The sequence below is a fragment of the Hylaeus anthracinus genome, unplaced genomic scaffold (assembly GCF_026225885.1).
Source record: "Hylaeus anthracinus isolate JK02 unplaced genomic scaffold, UHH_iyHylAnth1.0_haploid 11994, whole genome shotgun sequence".
Taxonomy (NCBI): Eukaryota; Metazoa; Arthropoda; class Insecta; order Hymenoptera; family Colletidae; genus Hylaeus; species Hylaeus anthracinus.
The window spans coordinates 5,909,111-5,921,405 of record NW_026534341.1 but is presented as its reverse complement, the minus strand read 5'-3'; the positions used below and the strand labels follow the sequence as shown (position 1 = coordinate 5,921,405).

General features: G+C 44.6%; 1 protein-coding gene across 1 annotated transcript in view; it reads right to left on the bottom strand.

The window, feature by feature from the left end:
- LOC128888328 (uncharacterized) overlaps positions 1-12,295 on the bottom strand; it is a 40,970-nt gene that overhangs the window by 27,453 nt on the left and 1,222 nt on the right. Inside the window, exon 2 of the mRNA XM_054145066.1 lies at positions 7,775-9,751. Within this exon, the coding sequence (XP_054001041.1) occupies positions 7,775-9,373 (1,599 nt within the window). The 5' untranslated portion in view covers positions 9,374-9,751. The remainder of the gene's footprint in view (positions 1-7,774; positions 9,752-12,295) is intronic.

Below are 12,295 nucleotides of genomic sequence, written 5' to 3'. Positions count from 1 at the left end.
TCTTCCCATTTCACTTCCCCCGCGTGAATGTCGCGATTCTTTTTCCTTTTTCTCTAGCCGAGCAGCCTCGGTTTTATCGTTCAATTTCAGAGAGTCACCGTCGAGATCTCGATCGAGAGACGCCACTTGCTAGAATCTTCGATCTCGACGACTTGTCAAAAGCAACCCCTCGATCGAAGATGACCAGAGTTATCGTTTAGATAAAAATTAAATATTAGCAAACATGTGAAATTTCCATTATATTATAATTCATAGACCGAACAATTTGAAACAATTTGATACAATTTGAAAAATGTCGTGCAAGTATCCGCGTCTAGAAGGAAAAGAGGCCAGAAATGCGGCGGAGGAACGCGAAGGTTGAACGAGGATAAAACTCTGGACGGGAGGATGGGAAAATATGTCGTGATTTATCGTCACGATGAAGCCGCATCATCGTCAGGACACGAACACGACGTAAATATGATTAACGACTCGGTTGTTCGCGAAGGACAAGGAGACCAGTTCTCTGTTACAGTTCCTTCTTTTACGTTTCGCAGAGTTACCTGAAACGAACGCCTCACTGCCGTGCATAGCGTATACCTCCTCTTTCTTTTTTCATCGTTGAAAGAAAAGAAAAATACGTCCTGCAACCTGTCCACGCGAGCCTGTCACGCCATTACTTCCACATTGATGATCAATTTCGAGAGTACACGGATCGATGTACGGAGGTATCCCGCCTTCGAGTTTTCTAGAGCGTTTGCTCTTGTTAATCGCGACACAGGCCACGACGAGTGAATCGACGATTACCCGGCGCTTGACATTATTCCAAATAGTATGATGTAATCGCGTTTACGAGGAGGATTCAGCGGCTTAGACGATCTCGTTTAGTGCGACAGATATCGCGTTATGTCGATTCATCGTGGCACTGTACTTTTCCAAACGTCGATCCACGTGGATTATCAATTCGCAATCTATTTAATTTCGCGCGCCTTTGAGCCTCTCTTGGAAGATAATTGTAATAGTCGTACGTATCGTGTTGATCCGGAATTATCAAATTTTTATATCGGAATTTGATAGGCAAATACGTTTTGAAAATAGCAGTCCTTACCAGAGGAATTTTAGTCCCAATCGACCTTGGACCACCGGACGAGTTTAGTCTGACCTAGAGTACTTGTTAGCGATACCAGCTACACTGGATGACTTGGTTTCTTTTTTCTGTTATCAGTGGTATTCGTAGACTCACAGGCATGAATTATAAGTACGAATATTTTACTTGGAGTTAGCGGTGCCGCGACGAGCAACACGCTAACAGCGTAACGCGAGCAGTGTTAAACAAACAAAATTTGAAAATTAAAGTATCGCCGAGATTCTTCTGATAAAAATATTCTTCTACTCGAATAATTTTTTTTTTTTTTGTTTTACTTAAAATCGTATTAAAGTTAGGAAATATCGTAACGAACTCGCCTGTAAAAATCCCTTACGCAAGGGTTAGCTAACGCCATTTGAACTTTTACTGTTCGATATAAATAGTGCACGATGATCGCTCGATTTCAATGCCGACCCATCGAAAACCTGTTTCTACCTCGACTCGCAACGGCGATTACGACGATTGATAACGAGCCGTGGCGCTGGAATTCCAGACAAATCGTCGGCTCGTAAGAATGCAACAATGTGTACACAGTTGATTTGTTTAACGACAAGCCTCGTAAGACGGGGGACTGTGTTCCCTCCGGTTGGCAACGGATACAGTCGTCCAGTAAGATGAATTTCTCGCTCGAAAATCGAGGGAAACGGTTCGCCAAAACGTCAGCGAGCCGTCGCGGCATCGAGCGCGTGCCAAGAATCCGTGGGACCGAATTCAGAAACGGGACTGACCCTGCGTCGCGTCGTTCGCGATTTTTTCAATTTCTTCCCGATCGACTTTCGTGACTTTCACCCGAACAACAACTTTCGCGTAAATTGCCTCGCGTCGATTCGCGCGTAATGACATCCCAAGGACGCGACCTCGAGCAACGTCGTTAACTCCGCGAGGAAAACCGCGGTACTCGATTGGTCTTCAATTTATTTCAATCAGCAACGCAGCGGTCGCTGAAAGTCTTGCGTCTAGCAATAGTTGCTCGGAGTTGGACGTAGTAGATGGAACAGGCTTTTTTAGAATAACAAAAAAAAAAACCTGATACATGGAAGAAATTAACACTGAGACACGTACAACTGTATCTTCGTAACTAGAGAGAGAGAGAGAGGAGTGGTAAAATCCACTAATTGAAAAGACATACTGAACCAAGGCATCTTTAGAGCTAGGCAGCTCCGATCGTTAATAATTGAGCGACTTTGAAAAGAAGTTTGAGTCACGTGTTTTAAACAGATACTGTTTGGTGCACATTGCACTTGCGCTACCGTATAAATACTCGTCTAAATCACGCGATAATTCCTGTCCTGGAACAATAGCGTCGCAATAAAGGAACTGGGTGCAGTTTGAAAGTGCTTAGGACTCGGATCTCAATAACGACGAGATTAATGGAATTGGGTGCAGTTCGCGAGCGTAGGAGACATTGACCTAGGCACGAATCGCAACGGCGATACCAGCTACGATAGAGGAACAGATCTGGGCGCGGTTCGCGAGCGTGGAAGAGTTTGACCTACGGCACAAATCGCAAAGATCCTCCGGAACGTCGGCGAACACGGCGATGGGTTTATTTTTAAACGAAACGTTCGCGATACGTCGGGGGAATCACCGTGGCCGTACTCAATTTCCTGTTGACCTATTTATATCATACCTAACCGGCGAGAAACAACGCTCTCGTCAAGGTTCTCGGGTCGGTTCGATAGCTCACGATAACACCGATGCCCGACGATCATCCAGAAGACGATAGACATTTTTCTTTGCTGGTATTCCATGTACTATTTTAGATTTCAAGCTTTCGACGGTCCTTGTAGTATTCATAGCTTACAGAAGGTTGCTGGGTTTGATATCAGCTTTTTGCCTACCACAAGTTTACTGCGATTCGCAAACGTTGCATTTTTAGAGTTAGGTAGCTCCGATACCGAAGCTCCCTTGGTTCAAAACACATCCTGAACCAAGGTATCTTCAGGGCTGGGTAGCTCTGACATTGAAGCTCCAACACTGAAGTTTCCCTACATCAAAGGACATCCTGGATCAAGGCTAGTTTAGAGCTAGGCAGCTCCGATACTGAAGGTCCCCTGGTTCAAAAGACATCCTGAACCAAGGCATCTTCAGTATTGGATCTACCTAGGAGAGTTGGAAAACCATGAATACTCCATACACTATTATCGCACGCCACTGGAGCACACGGAAAACATAAATATACCTAGGATATTAATATTTCCTTCTGACTGCACTCTGCATACGTTTAACATACATCTCGTTTACATTTGCATAGACTGTAAGGGCGTAACGCACGCGGTCGCGTACAAAATCCACGCCAATTTCCCAAGAAATGACTAGAAATGACTTTCTAGAAGATTGATTCGGAGTCGAGCATTCCTGCTTTCCAGTCGTGTCCGCGAAGCACGTGCACGTCCCGGAGGACTGCGTGGATCGGGGGAGCATTTTTTCCCGTCGCGAGAAAGAGGACCGAGGACAAGAAGCGACGCAGGTACGCCGATCCGCGGATAAGGGGGCCAGGTGGTTAAGAATGGAGGATAGCCGAGGAATGCGCAATAGAGGAAGCGGTTGCAGAGAAGAAGGAAATTGTGACTTGTAGCATCCTTCCAGGACATCGTGCCTGGCGTAGCACCGCGCAAGGAGAAACTTCTGCGCAGTGAACGTTACGCATTTCTACGGAAGACTTTTCCTTTGAAGCGAGGAGCTGCAGTTGCAACGAGTGTATCCTCGCGCTGCTATCGCGCGTTACAATGCGTGCAACTATGGCATTCGTGGAATAGAGAGATTCCCGATCGAAAGAGCGGTACGAGAATATTAAACGGCGCACAGCGGGATGTCGTCGCTGCTCTTTTTCGATGGTTCTCGCGATACCAACGGACTAATTAAACGATTCGATGTTCCGTCGTGCGTAAAACGATTCTGGAATATATAATCTGTCACGAGAGCACCGGGTATTCACGACTTCGCATCTATTTATACAAATAAGCGAAGCGCGTCTACTCGACCCTCGGAAACGCGTAAAAAGTCGACGAGCTGCAGCCAGCCCTGACCAACATAGATCCAAGGAGATGATGTTCCTAATGATTCACGATAATAAAGCCTCGGAACAAGGAAGAACGTGATTTACGCAAATGTGAAACACGATTCCCCCGTGAATCGTTATGTCACAGTGTTTCCATCGCGATGCAACACCGAGTTGCACCGTTGTTGCAATTTCAATCGAAGTCGGATGGCGCCTTCGACCCTTTGCGTCCTGAATTCTTTTAATAAGGGAAACCGTCGTTGCAGAAATCGCTCTGTCGTTCGGATGTCGTGATTCTAAAAATTGTATGCATTTATGATGCAAACGAGTACAATCAGTCCCATAAGTATTTTATCCTCTACGTGCATTGAAGACATTTTTCCAAATGATATGGTCAGTTTTATGTTTTCAAATAAAGACTTTATTGTAAATATATACAGGAGTGAACTTGACACACGCGTATATTTCTGATGAAAAATTTATTTAGTAACATCAAACCTACTATTTAATTTAGACACGTTTCTTTAATAGGGACATAAGGTACGAATATTCATGGGATCGACCGTAAGTGTTTAACGTAACCAAGGGCACGTGCGTTTATGCAAAGCAAGATATTTATTAATAGAGTATATATTATCTAATCTAAAATCTAATCTAGACGTCAGGATTTGTATTTTGTACCAGGAAGTGGAATCGCGAACCTATTACCGCAGCTTCTTTTGTAATTTCCGAGTCGAATTCAGTTTCATCGACCGCTCCACATCGGCAAACGTATAGAACAATAGTTTGGCGCGCGGTGTCTGGGAAAAGTAGACGATATCATTGTATGTTTAGGTGAATGAACTTTTCGTGCGTTGGGTGTGAACGACGAGCGGTGGGTGCGAAAGGAGATCGAGCGACCGCTTGAGATGCAAGGATCGCTTTCGAACGAGTTGCGTTAAAGTGCTTCGAAGAATGCACGCTGTGGTTTTTAAATTAGAGTTAATCGTTCGTTAACGTTGCGTTGGTTGCAGTCGTATATATCACTAAAGTCTAAAAGTGTCCTGTATAAAATGATTGATTACATGTAACGGTAATAAACTATAATCAGAGTGATTTATTGTACTATTACATGTAATAATTCTATGCTCCTTATCTCACGATCACCTAGCAATGCTCTGCATTCCTACAATAAACCGATTCGTGTCTTTATTACTGAACGCTTCTCGAAGTGAATTAATTTAAAATTTCTGCTAACTGCACGAAGCGAGCCTAAAACGCCTCGTTCTTCCGAGGCGATTTGCTTTCTACGAGTTCGCAGCTAGCGTTGATTGAAATTCTGATCCGAGCACCAGGCGCGATAATCGGATCGGGAATCGAGAGACGGTTACAAACGAAACGGAGAGAAATTCATTTTGCCCCGCGGCCGGCGAGAATCGTCGAGGGCGGAAAAAAAACACGCCTTTTTATGCTCGTTACCAGCGAGTAATCGCGTGATTATTATAGGAATTAATTTTACAAGAACGCTCGGGGAACGCAGCACGCACTCGTATCTAATCTTCGCCGATGATAATCTACAACGAGAGATAACGCGCATCGGCATTGCGAAACGAGCGGCTGGCATGCGCGGTACATAATGTACTCGAAAGAAAAACAGTGAAAATTGTGTTAAGGAGAAAAGATTTCCTATTTTCATGATAATTCACTCGAGAATTCTAATCGGGGAACTCGGTAAACTGCATCTGGAAATTCTAATCTAAATGGAATTTCGAACAATGAATAAAAGATCCCGATTTATTTGTTAACGCTAAATCCACCACGATCTGTCGAACGACCGCTTTCCAACTTTTGTGTACGGTTCTTGTATACAAAATAAAAATGATATACAATCGTTTCATGTATTATTGAGTTCAGTATCGCGTGAAATATTTTTGCATGCAATTGAAAAAACAGTCATTCGATCGATGAAATAATACCATATTTAAACATCGATCAAATAAAAACTTTAATGAATCGAACGGTGAGAATAAATGTCCACGGAGTGTTTTTATTCGCGATCCATTATTCAGGAAAATCCTGACCATCCTCGATTCTAATTGCGAATTCCTAAACAAGAACCGAGCCAGGAGTACGCGCTTGGAATAAAATATGTAGCGTTCGAGGTAAAGCTTCCTTTTTTTTTTTTTTCGTTACGAAACGAAGCTACCCGATGATAGAAATACGTGGAATCGCTCGTCTGCTTCGTTTGCTTCTGTTTAGAATTATTCATTAATGAAATTGAACACGTTGTTCGTGGCTTCCACGTTAACAGGTTTCGAACTTATAGAACATTTTGCAGCGAACGATCCATGTGTCCTCGATTCAGTTTGATGCACCTTTGGGCACGTTTTTTCGAAGAATCTCGTTCACGTTCCACGATTGCTTACATTCCGACCAGTGTGTGTATATACACGTACGTTATTGCGCTTACTTTGCGATAACTATAATGGTTATTACTCGATACACCGAGTGGACCAAATGGAAACACTCGAATGTCTCCGTGGCTTATCGTTACGTAGGTAAAAAAAACTACTCGAAACGAAGTTGAACGATCAAACGGTAACAAAAGAGAATCGAATATAATACAGAGTCTCCTTATTAATTCGACATCGGTCCTTGACATCTATTTCTATTCTTACTTCTTGTAAAAAATATCGGACGACACCCACCATTTAGGTTACATGCATAAACGATAGTTTAATAGCTTGGTCTCGTCTCTGTTACACTCAACGCTTAGGTCACTACTTCAAGGATCACATTAAACTTGTCGAGCTCTACTTCGCGAGATAAACGGACCACCCTGTACCTCAGATACATGCTCCAAATACGATATTAGTCTATCATTTTTCTAACAGCCTATCGTTATCCCATATTCGATCTATCGTTTCGGAGTCGAGCTTCTTTAGATTCCTTCGTTTAGCGCTCCTCTGTAAAACCGTTACATTTGCATAAAATATATTTTTATATGCAACTGAAAACTTGGGTCGTTACTCGAATTCGATGCTACACTTACACTGTTTAAGAAGTTACTCGCGTTTTAATACGCGAAGCCTTTATCTCGTTACTGCTCTTATGATCCAATTAATCGGATTATTATATCTGCAAACTCCTATGATAATTATGCAAATCTCTTTTTTAGGTCGTTAACGTCTTTCCTATCTAATTTACGTAAAACACCGAGGTATGCATACGATTAATTCAATGTGTTCAACTACCGCGTCAAGTACTATAAACGCACTTTTCGACTACTACCGTATTTTTATCTATCCATTCGTTTAACAAATGGACCATTTAATCCACTAGACTTTATCCACGGTGCCCTCGGAGATTTTGACGATGCTTGCAGGTGCGTTGCGAAAATGTCAAAGTTGAAGCCTTGTGTCGACAAAATCTCAACTGGTTACAAGAACTATCCATCCCAACATTCTGCAAATGCGTTCCTCCGTATATCACAAAAATCCCCAGGGACACGAATGTAAGATCTCCTCGAAACTCTGGTCCTATTTTATTCAACGCTCGATGGAATATGCAAGGTGAAACCAGATCGCAAGCCATGGTTTCGAGTGGAGATGGTCGAAATCCGCAAAGAAAATAAAAGCAACCGATGGAAAATAAATAGGCGCTCCTACCTTGAAGACCTCCGAAAAGAATCCAGCCCCGATCTTCTCCATGTAGAAGTCATCCAGCCGATTCAACGAGGCGACCGCATGCCTCAACGCCTGGCAGGAAGCGCCTGTCCTCCTTTTCGAGCCGGTATCCTGATAGGTATCGGTAGGACACACGTTCAGGTTGCAGATATTGCTTTCCATCTCGGTCGGTCGCCATGGATCACGGCACTTCTCTCGATCCTTGTAGCTCCTCGGCGAAGACTGGAGCTCGGTAGGTAGGTCTTGCGGTAAACAGGAAGCGCAGCTCTGCTGCAACGCGTCACTGTTGCTTTTCGTCCAGTCCTTCGACGGCGTGGAGGTGGGAAAGTCCCCTCTGCAGTTTCTCTCGCAGCTACCCGCCGACGAGGATGGAACGCCTAATGAATCCACGACGTCCTTGTCGCCGTACGACTTGCTCGTCGATTTCGAACAGGAGGATTCACCGCCTATCGATTGAAGCGCGGAAATCGTCGAGAAATCGACGACGATGGAGTCCGGTTCGTCGATGGATTCCGTTTGTCGAGGCTTGGGTTGATGACCAGCGTCGGAGGACCTCGTCGAAGACTTCATCGACGAGGGAACGACCGTCTGCGCGACGTTTCTCTGAGACTTCCCTGGTAAATGTTCTTTCCCGAGGAACTCTCGATTGAGGGGAACGTGCTTCTTCGCCAGCTTCGAGGGCTCCTTCGAGCCAGGGTCGACGTTCAAGCTGCTCAGACTAGTAGAACAAAGTACTCGTTGCGATTTGGCGAAGCTTGGGCAGTTGGGGTTGGAGGAGCATTTGTGGATGGCGGAAGAGTTTCTCGCCGCCAGTCCTGTGTGGCTTCTCGCGTGGCTGGACGTCTCTTTGGAGTACTTGGAACCGTTCTTCCCAGCCGAGGAACTGGTAGCCTCGGTCCTGCAGGGTCTGCTCACCTCGGCGAACGCAACGGACGCCTGGGAATAATTGGACGTTGAGCCCGACGGCTGAGACCCGGTACAGAACTCTGCTCCCCCGTTGCTCGAGTCTTTGACCCGCCACTTGGACTTGTCGTCAGCGGAAGGTGGCTCGGTAACCAGCGAGTTGCTCTCCTTCGACCTGCGTGGCTTCTTATCGCTGATCGTGGGACACTCGGTGGGCGTGCACGTTTCCTTGCTTCTCCTGACCTTCGATTTGTCTTCGACGAGGGAAGACGTCTCGGTGGCCGCGGCGGTGCTACAATTCTCCTTTGATCTCCAAGTCTTCGACTTGTCCTCCGCGGAGGATTCAGCGAGAGGGCTCGACGCTTCCTTGAGTCTCTTGGCTTTCGACTTGTCCTCGATGATGGACGGCGTGTCGAGTATGATGGAAGAGTTACAGCTCTCCTTCGACCTCCACAGCTTCGGCTTCGAGTCCTCTACGACCGTAGAGGGAGCTTCGGAGACCACGGGGACATAGCTGTCCTTCGATCTCCAGGGCTTCGACTTCTCGTCTGCCTGGGGGGCTGGCGTCTCCTCCGCCGTGAAACACGGCAGACACGTCGTCCCCGTCGGCCTGGCGCAGGATTTCGACGAGCTACTGGGTGGTCCCGGCGTATTCGACGGCGGCACCTTACCAAACATTTTCACCGCTATTACGCGAAGATTGAGCAGCTTGCACAGGGACGGAACAACGTCGCCGCTGAGTCCCGCATCACACGGATCGTTGGCCACTTCCTCGGGGGACCTAGACGAACGATCCTCGATAGGGAAGACTTCCAACGCGACGAGCTACGTCCTTCGAGGGGCGGTAGCTCGGCATCTCAGGATCACATTTACATAGATGGAGGTATCTACGGTCGCGTTTGGCAGTGGAATCACACTCCGGAAATCACAGTCGGACTAGGGCATGGTCATCCTAGCAAGGGACGCAGTGCGGCAACCGGTCGACAGCGACAATCACATGGAATATCCGCAACGGCGAAACTTGGCACATCTCTGTCCTCGAACGCTTTGGCCTTCCTAGAAGAAACATGCGTTTCAACGCATCCTCGCGATACCTACGTTTCCAAATTTCTTTTTATTAACACATTGTCGACCAGCACGAAAGCGACTTCTTGACACCGGCTATTATCCCCTAATTGAATGTGAAATCAATCTAAAATAAACAATCTAAATAAACACCAATAAATTTTATTTATATTTTATCAACATTATGAATTGAAATGAAATATTTTACACACGGAACGCGACGAGTAAAGCTTTTGGAATATTCTATATCGCTTTGAGTTTTATAAATTGCAATAGATAACGCAAGTGCAAACAGGAGTTTAACTCGTGACCGATCAACAATGTGGTATTACTATTAGGCACAGGAATCAGCTTGAGTAAAAACATTTCTGGTAGATTGAATCTATGTTCATACGAGTCTCAACCTGGTGGTCATTACAATTTATCCGTACAAGGGTAAACGTGAATTCTCCACCTTCACGGAATCAATTTCTACGCCTAAAGGTCGATTCATGACTATACGACACGTACCGGCACCGACACGACAAAACATTAAAACACGCGTTTTAATGGAACTATTCACACTTAACAGGACACCGACCTGAACGTTCCGTCAACAGGAATAGTGTGAATAGTTTCATTAAAACGCGTGTTTTAATGTTTTGTCGTGTCGGTGCCGGTATGTGTCGTTGCCGGAACGTGACGGTCCGTGTCGTATAGCCTGAATCGACCTTAATACAGACGCCATCTAACCATTATTTTTGTAACACAGTCTGAGCTATCAAATTTTCATATGGACACCGCGGTGTAATGCTTATCGACATTCCAGTTGCGCATCGGTGGACCTTGATGCAAAAATGATGGTGGAAAAACGTTTAAAATAGAACGACTGCGGAAACATACACAAACACGTTCGAAAGAAGTTCTGGAGCGATATAATAGGTTGTTTCAAATGGAGTACGAAGGCTGCAATTTTTCAACGAGACAATGACTCGCGGAGTACTTCAAAGAAAACGAAGGAGTGGTTCACTTGGAATACGTAATGCATGTATCTTCTCTTGTGTCGGCTATAATTACGGATCACAATTAGCGAAGATAGATCAATACGAGGAAGAAACTAATTAGGAGGACTTCGCGGACACAATTTCTAAAGAACTGTCGGGACTTTGACACGTTACCATTACACGCTCAACAGCTGTTCAGCAAAGAAGGAACGACGATGAACTAGAATCTCTAACAAGAAAAAATCGAGGCTAAGAGCTTACTTTTTGGAGTTACTCAAGGTATGCAAGTATCGTGAACCACCCTGTATATACTTGTATTTATCGTATACAATGGTAAAAACAGTATCCTCCGACTAATAAGAACGAAATAAAGGTAAAGGAGGAAGAAGTCAAGAACCCTTACAAATAAAACTCATTCACTCTCTACTGATACGTATATTACACACAAATATTTTTATATATCTTTTATAGATAAATACGTTCGTACAAAGGCTCTTCCGTGTGCACCGTTCGCAACGATGGCAATATTTCTTAGCCAGAAATTCTCGGGTTTGCTTCGCGATTCCGCTTTCGAATGATCACCGCGACGTCGCTGCAAGTATTCCTGTGTTTGCAAATGAAGCATAGTTCCGGAACTGTTAACGCGAATTTTGGCGCTAGACGAAACTTCGAACCTGTATCGAATAATAAATACGAGTTCCTAGTCCCAGGAATGCGGACGGATTCGTTAAATAACGCCAACGCGGTCGTGTGCTCGCGCGCGATACGTTACACAGTTCCGAACGACGATTTGATTTACAAAACAGCGCTACTTCTTCAAACGGGACGGCAGATGAACGTTTTCACACGCGAGAAATTTCAGATAAATTACACAGCACGGTTACCAGATCGCGTACGGTTTAATTGGGAACACATCGAGTGCGTTTCTATTAGGTTGTCCGAAAAGTTTCTTTCCCTTTATTAATAAGTAATACATGCACAATAATTTATGTTTTATGTTACGTTACTGAATCGTGCACGATTCATTTTGCTCCATTACTGTTACAACATGAATATATATGAAATTAGATTGTCTATTTATATGAACACGACCACGTCAAATAATTGAGTGCAACTCGCGAAAGAAACTTTCGGGACAACCTAATACGAGACGAAAAGTGGTTGCATCGAATATCACGATTCGGAATCGTGTCCCAGTTTTTGTTGTTTTTTTAAATAGTTACAGTGCTCACAGTATCGCTTTCGATAAACAGCAGTCTCGCAAGTAGCTTCTACGGTCGCATAAACAAGTCACGGTAACAAACATCACGGTTTCATCAATTTTGTTTAATTTGCAAAACTAGGAACGAAAGCTTTTAATTTTTATCGATGGTGCGCCGTCGATGGCACGCGTGCGGCGCCGCTATAAAGTTCGACCAGTCGAAGAATCAAAACAGAAAGACAACAAACAGTCTATCCGTCGTTAGAAATCCACTGAAAACGCGAATAATATCACAGCTCGAATTATTATGTAAAATAAGGTCGCGAGCGAAGTTTCGATACTGTAGCAAGT